The 18483-nt window shown below is 44.9% G+C and overlaps 1 protein-coding gene across 3 annotated transcripts; it reads right to left on the bottom strand.

Annotated features, from left to right (window-relative positions):
• Window positions 1–359: 359 nt before the first annotated feature.
• SEC22C (SEC22 homolog C, vesicle trafficking protein) lies at window positions 360–18342 on the bottom strand. 3 transcript variants are annotated; one of them, XM_081159910.1, is made up of 8 exons: window positions 18173–18339; window positions 17540–17699; window positions 11168–11376; window positions 8565–8728; window positions 6476–6655; window positions 4223–4341; window positions 3751–3816; window positions 360–2112 (listed from the first exon to the last, which is right to left on the bottom strand). In XM_081159910.1, exons 3-8 carry the CDS (start codon window positions 11347–11349, stop codon window positions 1912–1914), a joined length of 912 nt encoding a protein of 303 aa, XP_081016036.1. In that variant the 5' UTR covers window positions 11350–11376; window positions 17540–17699; window positions 18173–18339; the 3' UTR covers window positions 360–1911. The 3 variants fall into 3 exon arrangements, with proteins under 3 accessions (XP_081016036.1, XP_081016037.1, XP_081016038.1); XM_081159911.1 differs by lacking the exon at window positions 17540–17699 and having other exon boundaries at window positions 18173–18342; XM_081159912.1 differs by lacking the exons at window positions 17540–17699; window positions 18173–18339 and adding an exon at window positions 16800–17143.
• Window positions 18343–18483: the final 141 nt, after the last annotated feature.

The raw sequence follows: 18483 nt of genomic DNA on the forward strand, positions 1-18483 counted from the left end.
TGCAGGGGGCAGTCCCCAGGAGGGAGACCCCTTCAAGGACTGCCTGTAATGCTTGCTGAATGTGGGTCACAGGCTCAGACACCCGAGCATCTGGGGTATAGCGCTACATGGCAGCACCCATAGCACTAAAAAAGAAAACAAGTCATTTGTAAGCTGCTCTACCAACTTTTAAAGCTTTTTTTGTGCTTCTAGCATAGGATTTGTCTCGCCTCCTTGGCTTCCCACTCTATTTTCCCATCTCTTCAAAATGATCTCCCAGAAAGCCTGAACATCCACCTGCTGGACATGCAGAAAATTATGCCTATCCAAAACCAATGGAAAGACTACTCTGAAGTTTCCAACTGAGGATGTTGCCAATAGAACTTTCATATTCAGATATTTTATTTGATTAAAAATAGAAAATTCTGTTATAAGAAAATAAAATTACTCTGGCAACATTTCCCCAACAGTTTCTAGTCACATAAGCTTGTCTTTCTTAAAGTGATACCAAGGTAGCTCAGTAACAGTACACCACCAGTAATAACTGAGTACAACCAAATTCGCTGAAACGATATTCTTGCTTTCCCCATGTGCGCAATATTTCTTGCAATGGTTTTCAACTTTATCAAAATGGGATTTTTTAATTTATCAAGACTACGTAACTCAACTCGAAGTATCCCATGCCATTGTGGCTGAGATGTTCAGATTCCAGACTTCTACCAAGAACAATCCAAGGGCAAGCCTCAGAAATGGCCTCTTGACTGGTACTGCAAAACCTAAGGGATCTGACTCAGACCCACATTTTGGAAAACTATGATCAGTATTTTGACAATGAGAGATACAAAAGGAACTTTTCAGAGCACAGGGTTAATTACATATTTATAAAGCTTTTAAAAAGTTAACACCTACTTAACTCTTATTCATAAAAAATGAGGCCCTTGACCCAATTAAGATGAATGGAAAAGGTATAGAGGAGTGAGTAATCTGCGAGGTCTTCTGGGAACAGGGTCAAGTATTCTTCTTCAGTAGAATGACAGGCCCCGGCCGCCTCGTGCACAGCCAACAGCGTCCATCAAGTGCACCTGCGTGAACCCGCGTGGCCCTCACTTACTCCAGTTCACGACCCGCCACAAGGAATCCTGAAATCCTCATTTCTGCTCATGCTTATAAGCTTATGATCCAGTAGCACTAGTTGCTCAATTAATTTTTAAAATATTCAGATATATCCTGTGAATAAATACGAAACATTTCTGTACCCACACAGTTGCATCACCACACAAGATTACGTATAAATTAAATAAACTGAGCTTTCCGAACCATTTTCTTGGCTTCAGTCTGTCCTTACCCTAAATGGAGTTCAATTTATACCCAAAATATATTGAGCTATTCTAAAAGTATCATATTGATAACTATCCTAAGTTATCAAAAAATATAAACAAAATTTATCTTGTTTATATTCAAGATCCATATTTTTAAGTGTTTAATTCACCCTGTTCTGACCCTCTAAAGAACGAATCGAGTCACATCTAGACTGAAAAGCTGATACAGATTTGAAAGCAATTCCTCAAAGACAACTGCCAATTACTAAAACTGGTATTACCGAATCTAGTGGTTTATTGCATCATTCAGTTTAAAAGGCCAAAATAATTCCGTTCTGATCTTCCAATAACGCCCGTTCTGAATCGAGCCCCCAGCGCCTGCTGTCCTTGGTAAACGTGCCGAACTGGAGAGCCGGCAGCAATGCTCAGCATGACACCGGGCCTGGGTATTGAAGGATCTCATGCCCCCAGCTGCACCTGTTAGAAGCCCCCAAGTCTTGCTATCAGTCCACCTGGGTCGAAATGAACTTCAAGGATGGAAACGTGAGTTGGAGTCGAGAAGCCAAAAGAGAAACACGGATGACCCTCTTGTGAAAATCGAAGGGTCTGCTCCTCATACTCCACAGTCAGAGGGCTTCTCCTGAAGCTGCCTCGTCAGTATCTGGTGTGAGGACAGAAAGGCCACTCCGATGTGGAAAAGGATCTGCCAGAGGTTCCGCAGCCCAAGCAGGTACACGTTGCCCAGGCAAATAGAGAGCAGCATCAGCACCACCTTCGCCGTCCTGGCTGGACTGTAGAACAGGTACAAGTAACACTGAAACGACACCAGGAGGGGAGCCCGATCAGAGACAGCCAGGTGCAAGGCTCACTTCACGCACCTGCCGATGGCGTCGGTTCATGCACTTTAGCTTACTACTCGGAATTCATTACAGTGGGGCTGGGACTCGCTGGGTGAGTCGCTGTTAGTCACCGGATGAAGTGGAGATTTGGAAGAGAGAAGGAAAGTGAAAGAGGTATCAAAGGAGGAATTAGAACACTGCACTCTTGAAAGTTTAGGAAATATAGACAGAAATGCCCAGGCTGCGGGCTGCAGAGGAAGAAGAGGTGGGGGTGAGGGGCAGACGGCCAGGCCAGGACACCCTGACTGGCCTCCCAATGATGGTGTCCCTCAGGCGTTCACCACGGGGAAGAAAGCCAGTGGGAGGAGCTATGCTTTCCCTATTTTAGCTTTTCCTGTTGCAATTACATAGGGTCTGCTGTTCTGGAGACAGCTCCCTTATCTTGTCTTCAAAAGCGTCTTAGAGACAGGGAAAGGTCTCACAGCAGGGAGAGGGTCTTATACTTTGTATAGGGCTATCACATGGAAAAGAGGCTGGTATTGTTCTGTAAAAGGTAGAAACAGCCTTTTGGTTTGATGTTTTTTTAAAAAAGCACATTCTCAAAACACAGAGCAATCTGACAAAGGCTCAGCTACAGTGGGAGGGAGAGATCCCCATGGGAAGAGCTAACAAATGAGAAGGCAGCTGAGGCATGAACGTAGAGCTGTAAGATCCCGTGAAGCCCTGACACGCAGCTCCTGGAAACAGTCCACGGGCAACTCCCAAGGTTTTGGAGACTCATTTCTAAAAAATGAGTGCATTTTCCATTTGGGGTTGAAAATTTCTTCTTGCACAATCACGTAATTCTTAAAAATACACTATTTTAGAATGTATGTAGAGGAGAAAGTGCCCTAAGAAAAGACATGTTAATTTTTTTTTAAAGCTTAAAGATGAGGAGAAAGTACTAAAATCCTAGCCCAATGGAGGGCAAGTAAAGAGAATTAAAGTCAGGTTTTTACTAAAATTAACTTCTGCAGATTCAAAAGCTCCTTTTTACTCCACCCCTTACATATGCAGCTTATCTGAAAATAACTAAATAATAAAGCTCTCTAGTTAATGTTATAATTTTTGTCTTATTTTCTAAGGACATATTTGAGTCAGATAGTATTACAATTAACATTTTCTACCTAGTCCTTGTTTTAAAAACACATATGTAGATGTAACATAGATGTGAATTCCATAGGAAGACATTTCTGAACTTGGGTCGTCCAACAACAAGCAGGAGGGAGATCCTGCCTCACACCAGTCAGGCCCAACCCCATCCCCCTGCAAGCTCATCCCACCCTTCCTGGGAGGCAAGTCCAAATTCCTGCCTTTAGTCTGCCTCCACAGAAGGCCCTGTGGCCCAGGGCAAGTGGCTTTCCCCTGAGCCCAAAGTTCTTATTCTGTTAAATGAGAGGATTGGGCAGGATGGGCCTAGGGTCCTTCCGCTAAGAGGTGGTATTGTTCATGATTTTAACCAAGGCCCTGGTGGAACAAAAACAGAACCTAGAAACTTGTTGATGGTTCCAACAATAGAACAAAATAAGGCCATCATTTTAACACACTCACCACAGTATTAACATTTCACTCACCTGGAAAATGCAGGCTACGAAAGGAATAAGAAAAGCCAGAATATTTCCGATTTCCTCGTGGGCGATCTAAAACAAACAGGAGGAACACGAGAAAGGAATATTTAGGTGAAAGGAAACACTATCCATCCTGGTATGGTTGACAGCACACAACCCCTGGCTGCGTGAGACACAAGTGCCTGTTTATTATCAGAACAGGGGTTGACATGCAATTGTTTTCAATGACCTGGACATACCTTGCACCCACCTGTCCCCACGCATCTGTGCTAAGCCCTCAACCTGAAATGCCCCCAACAACCCCACCACCTTTCAAAATCCTGCTCATCTGTCAATACTAAGCTTTCCCTAATTCCTCCCATCACATCACTAAGGAGGTCACCATACTCTGCTTCGTGCTCACGAGGCAGGGACTATGTCTGACCATCAGATCCTTCCACCATGTGTCCTTCCTCTTAAACTGTAATGAAAAGGTTACCTGTAAAGAATGCTCTGCAAGGTGAATCCCACGGACGAGATTCAGAGCAGCGCACATGATGTTGAGAACAAGCGAGAGGATGCCCAGGGCCGTCACTGGTTCCATCCGGAAATTAGGAGCTTCACAATGAAAATAATAATAATTGTCTAGTGAAAATAATTTCCACATGGAAAGAAATAAACAAAGACATTAACTAGTCCTCCCCTAATGATAGGTTATGCTAAACACACATATTAATTTAAACAGCAGCTGTAGTTAGAGGGGGAGAAGGCAAGAAACGAAGGACAGAATGGATCTGGGAACCCGAGATCTGGGAAACATTGTCTGAGCAAGTGCAGGTTTCTCAAGTGTTTAATCTCCATTCTATCTAAAGCAGTGGTTCTCAGCCGGGGGCGATATGGCCCCTCAATGGACATGTGGCCATGTCTGGAGACATTCTGAGTTGTCACATGGGGGATAGGACATTACTGGCATCCACTGGAGAGAGGCGATGAATGCTCCTATATATTCCACAATGTACATACAAGGCAGCCCCCACAACAAAAGAACTATCCAGTACAAAATGTCAGCAGGGTGGAGAAATCCTGACTTAAAGCAACTTACAGCTTTATTTGTAAATTAGCTGTCAGTTTCTGAAAGCATTTCTATTAAACATGTCAATCCTCAGCCTGTGAATGCTCCATCCACTCTTTTTCTGACAAAGACAATATTCAGTGTCATGTGCACTTGCACAGAAATTCCCAGCAAATGTCATTTTTAAAATTCTAACATAATTGGGAAGAGGAGGGAAACACCGATTATTTAGGCTACAAGCTGCTTCTGGAACTCTAATAGGAAGAAATGGCCATTCTCTCTCTAAAGATAACTGCTGGAGTTGACCCTGGTTCACAAAGTTAAACAGTGTCCATCCATTCTCTTCCTATGCTCCTTCCAAACCATCCTTTCCTGTCCTTACATTTCCCACATACACAAACATGCACACACACGCCACACACACAACTATCCAGCCGCAACCCCACTGGTGCCTACTGTTAGTGTGTTAGTTTCCACCGAGCAAGTCAAAGTTTCTGTTAGAACAGAACAGGCTACCTGTAAGGATTTTAGCCTCGGGACAATAGGGTGAGTCAAAGCACAGTATAGTGTCCTAGAAAGACAGGTAAGTTGACACTTTCTGTATTTGCTCCTCTTGTCTAAGTGGTTAAAAAACAAAACATATATTATATTACAAAGTCACCCCGTCTTCAGATACGGCAAAGGAGAGCCATGAGGTTCAGCTACCCAGTCTTCCTTCCACAAAAGTTAAGTTCATTCCCGACACAAATTACAACTTACTGAGAGCCAATTCAGGAATTTATTGGTTGAAACATTAAAACACAAAGTTAAGCCAAAATCATGAACACTTTAAATATACAATTTTTAAAATTCAAGCAATGAGTTTAGTGTAAGGCAGTTAAAATAATTAGATTGTTATAGTATAAACAGCTCTTTCTTTCAGAGCAAAATTCAGCTCTACATAATTTCAAGTCTTATAATGTAAATATCCACTTTAATTAAAAATTGGTTTAATTATGGGTAATTGTAAACAAGGAATGCCAACAATCATGCTTCGCGATACACTAGGCACCGAGTGGCTAAGGCCAGGCTGTCACAGAATGCCGGGCATGGGGATCGCATTCTCTAATGCCTGGCTCTTCAGGTAAGGACTCAGGTATCCTCAGGGACAGAGGGATGTCCCCAGGTCTCACGGAGAACCAGAGAGCAAGGGCACCAGAAGCCCCGGCTCTGGCCCCTGCCTTCCCCTCCCTCCATCAAGGAGGGCAGGAGATTTGTGATGTTTCACTCAGTGATGAGATAAGCATTCACTGTCAAGGGAGATAGATAGATAGATAGATAGATAGATAGATAGATAGATAGATAGATAGATAGATAGATGTACAAATCTGTATAAGTGACTTCCAGCAAAAGAGAATGAATCTCTTTACAACATTGAAACCAGCAGACTTCACCCTGGGTAAGAAAACAACCTGCCAAGCCACTCTCTCCTGAATGTCATGAGTCAACTCCCCTCAGATCAACTCACTGTCATAATAGTCAAGTTTTTTATGACAGCCATCTGGAAGCAAGATAAGTCCGTATTTTCCCCCAGATATTTTATACACCCCCCCAAAATACGTTCCTAGTGAAAGAATGCCACATCCCTTTGAAGTATATAATATCCCCTTCATCAACATCAGAGAGCAGCAGGCCACTTACCAGGCTCCAGGTGCATCTGCGTGCGGCCGTTCATCACCCCATTTGCAGCGTCTGTGTCCCCCAGAGTGAGAACCGCCGGGGGCTGTGACTCCAGCTCCTCCTGAATTTTTTCTAAGCTGCTCCCCAACTGAGTGAAACTCATATAGTTAAAATGCCACTTCACTTTCTGAATGACGCTGTCTGCAAAAAGAGAGCACCCCAAGTTGAGCATTTTCATCACAAGGATGTTATAAGACAATATATACAAAATGAACTTTAATTTCCAAGCAAGCTAATGTCAGCCAGCTTCTCAAGTGTGTCAAGCTGCACATAAAGGTCAAATGCCCACTACCTATCATCAGCAGTCTCATCGATCTCTCTAGAGCAGAGGGATAAAAATGTGATAGGCTCTCTACAGAGAAGGCAACACTGCCTTCCAGTGCCTCAGTGATGAGGGAGCTGGGGGTCCTTACTCGGTTCTTAGCTCAGCCACCTGTGACAGTATAATCCTGGGCAACTCAGAATATTTCTAAGCTTAAAAAATGGGGGTGGTTATTCTCAACCTGATTATCTCAAGAAAGGCATGTGAGAAAAAAATTACATGTGAATGTGTTGTGCAAACTAGGATTATATATTGGAAAGGTATTGATTTTAATTTTTTTATTTGTTAGTATTAACTTACTGCCAAGTTTTAATGAATATCTGAAGCAAAGTTTCATACATACCGGCAAAGTAAAATCACTTATGAATCTAACATCAATACACTTTCCTCCTACCCCACTCACTCAATAATGGGCAGACACGAGCTGGGAAGTTGGGGCACACGCACCACTTCAGAAAGAAGGCACGAGTACAGATGAGGGGAGAGAAGAACACAGGCCACTGGTTCCAAGTCAAATGACGACCAAGGGACACTGCGGCTGTGACCTGTTTGGGGACAGCATGCCCTCTTCGCAGGAAGAAGCTGGGCTGAGAGCAGCTGTTTGACTAGGGCTCCCAGGGAGTCAGGGACAGAACTCTCAGTCCATGCCACAGGTCGACCAGGCTGGAGCCTGCCTACCAGGGAGTTCCCCAGCACCTTCTGGTGACACCAAAAGAGGGTGCTGGCTGGATCCCCGATGGGCCGGCCAGTAGGCCCCACGAGGGACGGTGAGGGCTATGGCTACAGCTAGAGAGCTTAAGCGGCAACACGTCCAGGTGCTGGCCTGCACCTGACCCACAGAGCCGACTGCTGCCAGCCCCTCACTCAGGGGCGTCACAGGCACAGCAGCTGTCCACACAGACCACAGGTGTCCTCCAACTGCAGTTCTACTCCTGTCCTCCCAAGAGCTGAGTGACTTAGCTCACACCTGAGAAAAAGTCCTTCCACTCTCATCAGCACGCTGCGGCCCACAGCCCCGAGCCCTGCCCCCGCACCCGAGGCCTGTCGGCACCCAGGAGGCAGCATTCTCGTCCAGAGCAGCGCTTCTCAGACCCGAGTGAAGGACCAGTTTGCTCTTATTTCTAAACTCCTGCAGACTAATACTTTGATAAGATACAATAAAACATCCTGGAGGAAAGTCAAATCACTGTAAGAACTTCTAAATGCTTATTCTCGCTTTCTGAACAAGTCCGCTTCTCAGCCTTGTAAGCTCTAAAGCAGGGTGGGCACGATTTTCTTAAAGGGCCAGAGAGTGAACGTTTTAGGCTTGTAGGCCACACATGGTCTCTGTCACAACTACTCAACTCTGCTGGTGACGGGCCAAAGCAGCCACCGGCTACCCGAAGAGGACTGAACGTGGCTATGCTCCACTTTATTTACAAAACCAGGTTCTGGCCCATGGGCCACAGTTTACTGACCCTGCTCTCGAGGGCTGTGGTGACTAACCTATATAGCTCTCACCATGCCTCCACCCTGCCCCTAGGCTCTGGAGAGATGACAAGCCAGAGTGATAAACCTGAAAGTTTCCAGACCTCTTCCATCACTGTGAAATCTCATGGTACACGGCTCTTCTCCAGTGATCTTTTATTGCACCTCCAATGACTTTCCTTGATGGTCAAGGCCTAATCTAAACTATGAATCTACACATACTGTGAGAGAGAGCAGTAAATACAAAGGAGGGTTACAAACCAAATTCCAGAAAGGCATACGGCCTAGAGGCTAGGCCAATGCAGGTGGTGTCGTAGGAAGCTGTGAATTCCCACCACAGGGTCTCCAGGAAGCAGAAAGCCATGGCTGCTGGACACTGGTGGGAGCAGATAGCCATGCAGGCCACATCCCCCAACGAAGAAAAGCTGAAACAAAAGGGCGACATCTACATTACCAGGAAGAGACCCATGGATTCCCACCCAACACCCAGACGCAACCTCGTCTCAACTCTGGACTTGCTTCGCCTTGAACAGTCCTGGAGCTGTTTGCTGCATATATGTGTGTCCTCAGCTAGACCCACCTGGGACTGGGACTTTCTCACACTTCCTCTCAAATGCACAGCGGTGTTTGCCACTGACACCGTGTGATCACTCTACTTATTCACAGTGAGGATGTATGTTCCATCAGAGGGAAGGAACCTCAGACTTCTCTGTATCTTAGAGGAAAACGGTTTTCTTTTTTAATCTACATCAAAAGATTTTCTCATGTTAGCTCATACGTGCATCCCAAAATAAAACCTACTCCTTTTCAGGCTATCACGCTATCATTTTGCGTTCTGGGGACTCTAGTTCCCCTTGCTGTGGTGTCTACTGACTCCCACTCATCGAGGACTTATCTCCTCCAGTGTTTCGGTCATTTTACTGAGAGCTCATCACTGCGGAGCCTGTTTTCGCCTGGAAGACTCCCGTGAGGTCTGACTTGTGGCGCACTCTCCCAGAGGGGTCTGTGTCTGCCTTGGCCTGCCGCTCTGCAGGGCCATCAGTCTGGAACAACACTGATATCTGAACCTGGGCTTGGGAATTCCTAGCCTGTGGGGAGTATAAAGTATAAACTCAGGCTCTAATCCAACATGAGGGACAGAAGCAGGGTGTCAGTTTCTTAGGGGAGATTTTATTTTTGCTTCTCATTCAAAGGCAACTAGAGATGAGTTACCCCTGTATTGGTGGGTAGACTATTTCTCCCCATCGTTGCACTAGGGCTGAACCCCACCTTTATGCATGGGTCCTACTGTGACCCCTCACTCTGCATAAGCTCAAAGGCCTCTGCTTCGTGGTGCTGAAACTCACACCCTGAGTTTACTATGACTGGTTACCCAGGAGCCTCAGCATCAGTCCACACACTTCCCACCTCGTCATTCTGTCCCCCCTTCGTTTCTGGCACCTTGGGATTTCCTCAGCTACACATTTGTTTAAATTTTTATATATATTTACTCACATTTCTGGGTGTTTCTGACATAAAGGTTTTTAGGTTATATTGATCCACCAACTTTATTGTACTTGGACGTCTACATAAAAATGTTTCCAAGTTTTAAAAAGTTCCTCCTTGTACAAGAAGCTTCCCAGCAGAGCCTAAGTCTCTCTAGGGTGAAGGTGCTCCTATCTGGAAGAAGACCACTATTTGTGGGCTGAATTGTGTCCCCTCAGAAGATAATGCTGAAGTCCTAACTCCTATTACCAGTGAGTATGACCTTATTTGGAAATCGTCTTTGCAGATGCAATCAAGATAAAAAGAGGTCACAATGGATTGGGGAGTAACGGATTAGGGTGGGCCTTCATCCATGACTGGTGTGAAATCTGGTCAGAGACAGAAGGAAGAAGCCCATGTAACCAAGGAGGCAAAGACTGGAGTGAGGCGTCTGGAAGACACAGAGTGACAGGACTGCTGGCAGCCACCAGGAGATGCTAGAGAGGCACGGGAAGGATTCCTCCTTAGAGCCTGCCCTGAGAGAGCATGCCCTGCTGACACCCTGACTTCAGACTTAAGGCCTCCAGAACTGTTAGGGAATAAATTTCTGTGTTTTTTAAAAGGCAGTTTGTGGTAATTTGTTATGGCAACCCTAGGAAAGTAATTCAATTCCTTAACTACAAAATAAGCTACGGTACTGCTCACCTGTAAGGAAAAAGATCTGTTTCCTCTGTGAAAATGGTGACTATTAAATTCAAAATACAAATGAGTAGAACATTTTATACTCCACTTTTCAAAAAATGGAAGTGCCCAGAATTTCACTTGAGTCCTGGACTTTTTCCCTTAACAAAGAAAAGGCTTCCTATTTGAGGCCCAGCACCAAGTTCCCATAGGATGTCACATTATCACAGCGCAACGAGGAAGATGGTTTCAGGCACCCGGAGAAAGTAGTCAGACGTGGGCAGATGCAGCTCAGTGCTTGCTCCTGAGCACCCACGCTAAAAAAGCAAAACCTGAAGTCAAGTCTTTTTTCTTATTTTCTTGGTTTCTCACTCTCCTTTTCCTTCCCTGCCATTTTAATCTAGCATCTCTTCCCTCTTCACCCTTTTCCCACGCCTGCATCTAGTGCAGAAAAAAAACTACTGAACTAAAGGCATGTACATTTTTTGAAGGCGGGCCTCCCAATGCCCACGGGCACTCAGCTCACAGGGACAACAGCTGGAGCAGCAATGCTGGAGGCCCCTCGACTCCATTGTGAACACACACAACCTCCGACCACTGTCTGAATGCTGGATCTACTTTTTAATACACACTGTGATCAGCACAATGCTACCTGCACATATGGTTACAAGTCACCCCGGTGTCGCTGCTGTTCTGGGAAAATGAACATGCTTGCTTACTGTATATTGAAGTCCCGTCCTTGTGCAGAACCTCGACCTGGATACTGGGCCAGTCGCAAGGCTAAAGTCTTGAGCCGTCTCCTGATTTCCAGAAACTCCTGGGTGTGGTAAAAGTCAGTGGAGGCCGAGAGGGGCAGTCCATCCCTCACCCTTACCACACAGGCAAAGAGGATCATGGACATGGTCCGCAAGAGAAGTCATGAGGACACCTGAGGGAAGTAAAGGTCACCTTGTTACTGAGGACCAGATGGCAGTGCCAGAGACACCCTGCCCTCGAAATGTGCGCTGCTTCTCCTGCACCCCCAATAATTGCAAATGTTGCTTCTATTATTATTTCCCTGCCTCTACGGCTATGTCACTCCCAATTTTTCTCCCTGTCTCTTCTTTACTTGTAATCCTCCTATTCTTTCTCACTAATGAATCTCTCCTTTTCCAGAATTAAACCAACCAGGATTAGGGAGAAAGGAACAGAGAAGCGAAAAAGCAGGACCAAAGGGCTCAGGAACAACAGCAATGCCAGTGGGTAGCAGGACACAGACAGCAAGATGACCCCGAAGGGACAGGACATGCCTGACGCTGAAGCAGCAGGGATGGGGTCCAGGGACCTGTGCATTTCAGGTCACCAGGGATGGAGGTGCTGAGCAGTTTAGCTGCCATATCCTCACCTGCAGTAGAGGGATTCTAAGTATCTAACCTAAAGCAGGTAGCAAGGAGAGCAAAGGGCAGAAGTGGAACTGAGAGAGTATAGCATGTCCTTCTGAATTTCTGCAAATTTTTGATACAGAGCCAGTCTTCAAAATGATGGCTGAGCTCCTACAGATGGCTAACGGAAATCATTTAACAAATTATATTACAGTAAGAGCCTCAATATTTGGCCTTGATATGTGAGCACCATTAAGAAACAAAAGGAAACAGATTCTGAGCCCTCATGGTGCCTTTAGCAAATTAGAACAAGGTATTTCTCTGGGTAGCAGCAGCCTGGCTGGGGTTTAGCCCCATCTGTTAACTCTGCAGGTGCCTGTACAGGACATAAGCATGCACATCTGCATGTGGCAGCCCCGCAACCAGGGATTAGTGAGGTGGCCATTACAGCTTTAAAGGGTCTTTCCATTCACCCACCCTTCCCGTTTCATAGATCCCGTTTATCAGCTCCCCTACTTGAGAAGATGTGAATAGGTTGGTACACTGCTGGGCTCTCTTCCAAAGAACTCTAGGGATGTAACCTTATCTGGCATCTCAGTTCCTGTGAGCTGTGGGAAAAGGGAGCCCCCAGAATGCACATCACTTTTGTCACCTGTGTATTCTTCGCCTGTATCTGCCACTCTTCTAATCTCCCCATATCCAAACCCACATCAAGGCCTGTCTCCAATCCACCCTTTCCATGAGACATTCCCAGGCCTACCCACATATGTGCCCTGCCTGGGAATCCAACCTGTGCACTGGATGACACTCTAACTAACTGCACCACCCGGCCAGGGCTAGCAACAATTTTTAAAGACTTACAGGGCACAAAGAACTGACAGAGATAGGGGAGGATTACAAGGGCTTAGGGTCTAAGCAAGACCTTCAACTTGCCTGCTACCGTGAGAACAGTGTTAATCAGTTAGAGCCATTCTGCAATGCATGCAGAGGAGTGTTTAAGAACACTAATAATATAGATGTTTCTAAGAACAGTACTTGCTTAAAAAATACAATGAACAATGAAATACCAGGAGAGTCAGATACAGGACAGAAATACCTGAGGCAAAATAAGAGAGATACTCTTTTGGAAGCTGAGTGAAGTGTATGTTCTTCTAAGGGAAATCAGCATGCATTTATTCCAACTGTCAACCCCAAAATACTGTCTCTAGTGCTATCTTTATTGAGCATCTACTATGTGCCAGGTATCATGTTGAACCAATAAAAAGGAAACAGTGACCTTTCCAAGTGATAGTAATCATAAGAACCACTCTGCAGAGGACCCTGAAGCCCATCCTGGCTCCACTGCATCCACTCTATCCTGGCAATCAAATAGCATTCAAGGTAAATAGAATATGTTCTTCAGTTACTAGTTACTAGTATTGCAAACCACTGAAATCCACAGCCATTTTTAATATTTAAAAATATTTACAGTGCCTAAGTGGAGGTGACCCAGTGATGCTAACTGCTACTTGTGTTTGTGTGTATGTGGGAGGTGTCAATGCACAGCTGCCTGAGGGGTGGAGGAATTGTACTGCTGCTGTGCAAGGGTCTAAGAACAAAGACAACACCCTCAACACCTTTCCTCTGTGGAAATGCATTTTGTATTTCGAAAGATGAAAAAAATTTAAAACATAGAGAGAGAGGCTCATGTTTGCGTTCTCCATTGTGCTTTGCACAATGTAGGGATTTGATGTTTGTGAATTCAGGTTCTGAGCTATTATGGGACAGTCTGTACTTAAACAAGCGCTCTTACCACTGCTCAAAAAAGAATGAACTGGGCCCTGGCCGGTGTGGCCCAGTTGGTTGAGTATTGTCCTGTGCACTAAAAGGTCGCTGGTTTGATCCCCAGTCAGGGCGCAAACCCAGGTTGAGGGTTCGATCCCCCATCGGGGTGCATGCAGGAGGCAACCAGTTGATGTTTCTCTCACATCGATGTTTCTTTCTCTCTCTTCGTCTCCCTTCCTCTCTCTCTAAAGTCAATAAAAACATATTAAAAAAAAAAAAAAAGAATGAACTGGAAACTTCTGCTTCGGGAAAGGTGGAGTTGAAGTACTTTTTCTATATCCACTAAATACAACTAAAACCTATGGACCTTATACATAAAATAAACATAAGGTCCTGAGCAGTGGGGAGAAGGCAGACTGGCTAAGAGACCCTGGGGGCCTGAGGAATGACACGGCTGGGAGTTTCCTTGCTTTTCTTTTTGCTCCTATATCGAACTGCTGGAGGAGACAGCAACCCAGAAATGCCAATGGCGTAGACAAAAAAAAAAAAAAAAAAGGCAAGCCCAGCAACAACAAAAGAAGCCTGCCCTCTCTAGAGAAAGGTGCAGCCTAGCAAAAGAGAAAACTTTTAGGCCCCGAAGTTCTACTGAAGCCAAACACCACAGAAAAACACTGTAGCCGTCACATGCCCAGCAGCAAAGGCCAACCGAAGAGCTTTAGACTCCTGCTCTTGCCTGGTGGTAACGAGGTGCCCCCTCAACTCCCCACCCTGCCAGGGCAGGGGCAGGGAAGACTGAATAGGGAACTACAGGCAGCATGAGCAACCTCACATGTAAGCCTGACAACACAGAACTTGAAAAGCAAAACTACCTCAATTCACCCGATATGAAACAGGTCATTTCAACAAGCCCGTAACTACATTTCCTATTAAGAAAATTTCATATGTAATTTTGAAACTTCTGAAAAGGAACGCTCCAGGCCCAGATGGTTTCACTTGAGAATTCTACCAAATGTTTAAAAAGGAATGAACAGCAGTTCTGTACATTCTCTTCCAAAAAACACAAGAGGAGGGAACATATCTGATCATGTACTTTAGATATCTGGAATTTATATTTTTAAAAAACTCTCAAAACTCAACACTAAAAAGACAAACAACCCGTTAGAAATGCGCAAAGTACATGAACAGACATTTCACAAGAGGATATACAGATGGCAATAAGCAAATGAAAAGATGTTCAGCATCACTAGCTATGAAGGGAAATGAAACTTGAGATCACAATGAGATAATACTACATATTTATCAAAACAGCTAAAATGTTTTAAAGCGACAATATCAAATGCTGGCAAGTATGAGGAAACTGGATCCCTCATACATTACTAGTAGGACTGTAAAATCTGGAAAAGTTCAGCAATTTCTTGTAAAACTAAACATGTAATAAACAAAGGATCTATCAATCACACTCCTGGGCATTTATCCTTGAGAAATAAAAATGTATGTCCACACAAAGACCTGTGTACAGTTGTTCATAATAGCTTTATCTGTAACAGCCCAAACTGGAAACCACCAAAATGTCCTACAAATAGTGAATGGTTAAACAAAACATAGTACAGTCATACCAGTAGTACATTCATACTACTCAGCAGTAAAAAGGAATGTACTGAAACACAGAAAAACTTGGATGGATCTCAAGATCCACTGGGTTCAGGGAAAAAAGCCAACCTCAAAAGGTCACATATATATATGAATCCTTTTATGTAATGTTCTCAAAATGACAAAATTATAGAGCTGGAGAATTGATTAGTGGTTGCCAAGGGTTAGGGATGGTGGGGAGCAGGGGAATAGGTGTGACTATAAAGGGACAGCAAGAGGAAAATCATTGGGGTGATAGAATAATTCTGTATCCTGACTGTGATGGTGGTTACAGGAATCTACATGTGATAGAACTATACACACTTTATATCAATGTTAATTTCCTGGATCTGATAGTATAGTTACATAAGATGTAATCAAAGGGGAAAACTTGGTGAAGGGTACAAGGGACCCCTTTGTACCACCTTTGCACCTTCCTGTGACTATAATTATTTTAAAATAAAAGTTGAAATAAAAAATATTAACTTAATGTCTTTATACCACTTATTTAAATTATGCTCATACTTTTTATGTTCAAATGTCATTTTTAAATATCTCTACTAGAATAACCTTTTCTGCTAATTAATTGTAGTTCTGATGATTTATGCATGAATGTTGAAGGGTGGGTTTTATAGTGAGCAGCTCCATGACTACATAACATTTTCAAACTGGAAGGTACTATCATCTCAGGTTTTATTAAAATAAAAGCTGCTTGCAGATTTAGTTTTAAACAGGAAAGCAGTGGAATGAATCTGGGAAATCATGCCACAATTATAGAAAAAATATTACACAAGGACAAAAGCAGACTCAGAGTGTTCACAAAGAGATACCAGTCTGTATTCCAGGTCTTACCAGTTCCTTCTACAGGCCACTGGAGCTTGTAACCTGCACTGGAAGCCCCCAATAAAAACTACTAAACAAATGAATGAATGACCTAAGGGGCTGCCTTATTTTTGCTCACTGAAACAAGAAATGTGTGTTCACAGATCCTGCCCTATTCTGACCTATACAGGATGGGGCAAAAGTAGGTTTACAGTTGTTCATGTGGAAATACAATGAGCATTTTTCCACAATAAATCTCTACTTGGAGAGGAAAAGAGAAGGAGGTTCCTATCGATGGAATTTCTTATAAGTAGAAACTGAACTAGCAATCAAATAGACAGCCCTGAGGTACTCTAGATTGGACAAAAATATTTTCATCTGCCTCCCCTGTTTCCTAAACCCTCTTCTCAGCTCATTTATAAACTGCTCATGTTACAGATAATCCCTATGCTATCAGCAAAGACTTTGTGCCTAGCTGGAGGCTACCCTTGTTCCCAACGTATTTATTTTTTTCTCTCCCCTTTACCCTTAACCCTCTCCCAAATCCCTGCCCCATACACTCCTCCTCCTCCCTCCAAAAGAGTGGAAGAAAGGGGGAGAGAAACACAGCATTAAATGACCAGGCCTTGCAAAATAGCAATTTAAACAAGCAAAACAAGTTTCATTTGGCACACAAATGTTCAAACACAAGTTTTCACCATAAGGCATATTGCCTACTCCTCATCTACATAATACAGAAAACAAAATTGAGTTATGTCACCCTTATTGAATTCACCTTCCGTCACAGGACCTAAGATTTGTAGATCGTGCAGGCTCCTCTGTTCCACTTTGCTTGGGGATGTCATTTGTTAAGAGCTAAGGAGAGTAGGGGACGGAACTTGATAATAACTAATATTATATGTCAGGCTAGGAACTTTCACACTGATGATGTTATTTATTGCTCATAACTATGAGGCAGGCATAATCTACACTGGATGGGTGGGAAGACTGTAGCTCAAGGCTCAAGCGGTAGAGCCAGGATTCAAACCCAAACTTCATTACTGGAAATATTTGAAAGCCTATCATCTTTCCACTACACTGCTGCTTCTCAAATCCAATCTTTGGTATTATAGCTACTCTATTTCCCTAAAACAATTCCTTCTCCTAGGGCACTGGTACTCAAAACTAATCAGAGACCTGTTAACAGAAGTCTAGAGTGTCACTTGTTACAACTGCTCCTTCCTCATTGTATTACTTTGAATTAAGTCAGTTTTCCTCTCTGACCACCAGTCACCTTCTGGATGCAGCTGATCTCTGAGGCTCTTTGAAGAATAAAAAACTTTGGGACCCCCAAATGCCCTCTGTGTGTAAACACGAACACTCAGAGCTGTAACATCACCATCTAAAACAAACGCTACTAGGTGGATTTTAATTCTATTTAGCAGGATTACACCGCTTTCAATTATTTACATTTTCAATTTGCTAAAATTTTCTTTATCAGAATCAATCCCTTTGTCAAATTTAATGAAGACTTACCCTACCCATCGGTCTGAGCTTTATTTTTTTTTTTCTGACCATGTCACAGATTTCACCACTTTTCATCATAGGTCATATTCCTTGGTGGCTTTGATTTCTTCTATCCTAATTCTTCCCTGGAGCGCTTTATCCCTCTGGCTCTGGAGGTCTAGATGTAAGCCTACAATAGACACAAAAGTACACCGCCTTCTCCTACGCCTGCTGATCAGGAAAGCTGGTCCAGGGCACCCCCTACCTGGTAAACCACACCTTATCGGGCCTGCAGCTGAGGGAAGTGTGCTATTAAAATCAAGCAATACTCCTATCGCGCCTTCGCGGGTACTGCAGGGAATCGTCGCCCGCTCTTTTGGACACACCCCGTCTCCTCCCACCGGAAGCGGCGCTCCACGGGCATCTACCCGCGGAGGGTCCGCAGGTGCGCGCTCGGGCTCATCCCGGAGGCCGGGGAGCAGCGGGCACTGGAAAGGGAGTCAGGTGGGCGGCCCGCGAAGCCCGGGGAGGGGGCCAGGCCGGGCCTGAAGGAGGGGCGGGCCCGGAATCGCCTCCACCTCCAGGTCCGCCCTGCGCCACACCGGACCCCGCCTGCTCGCGGCTAACGGGCCGCTACGCCCGCCTCCGCCGGGCAGCCCTCACCTCTCCCGGACGGCGGCCTCCGGGAGTCAGCAGCCCCCGTCCGCGCTGCCGAGCCACCCGCCGCCTCCTCCGCTACCTTAGCCCACGGGGCGGACCCAGCCCGGATCACGGGCGGCCCAGGCGCAGGTAGGCGACCATGCGCATGCGCAAGCCTTCAACTTCCATTCGCTACTGCTAAGGAACACTCGCACCCGAACCGACCAATCCCGGCGCGCCTCCACCGCCCCTCCCTCCTGAGTCCGGAAGGAGGTAGTTCTTAAAGGGCTACGACCAAATACCGAGGAGGCGTGGCTGGGCGCGCCCCTTCCAAC

Source organism: Miniopterus schreibersii (genome assembly GCF_964146895.1).
Source record: "Miniopterus schreibersii genome assembly, chromosome: 15".
Classification (NCBI taxonomy): Eukaryota; Metazoa; Chordata; class Mammalia; order Chiroptera; family Miniopteridae; genus Miniopterus; species Miniopterus schreibersii.

Excerpts from the sequence above, each read along its gene's own strand:
- SEC22C (XM_081159911.1), bottom strand. The coding sequence starts at position 11,349 with ATGTCCATGATCCTCTTTGCCTGTGTGGTAAGGGTGAGGGATGGACTG. Across the intron at positions 8,729-11,167 it reads GGACGGGACTTCAATATACA|CTTTTCTTCGTTGGGGGATG; the intron begins GTAAGCAAGCAT and ends CTTTTGTTTCAG. Across the intron at positions 6,656-8,564 it reads GTATGCCTTTCTGGAATTTG|ACAGCGTCATTCAGAAAGTG; the intron begins GTTTGTAACCCT and ends CTCTTTTTGCAG.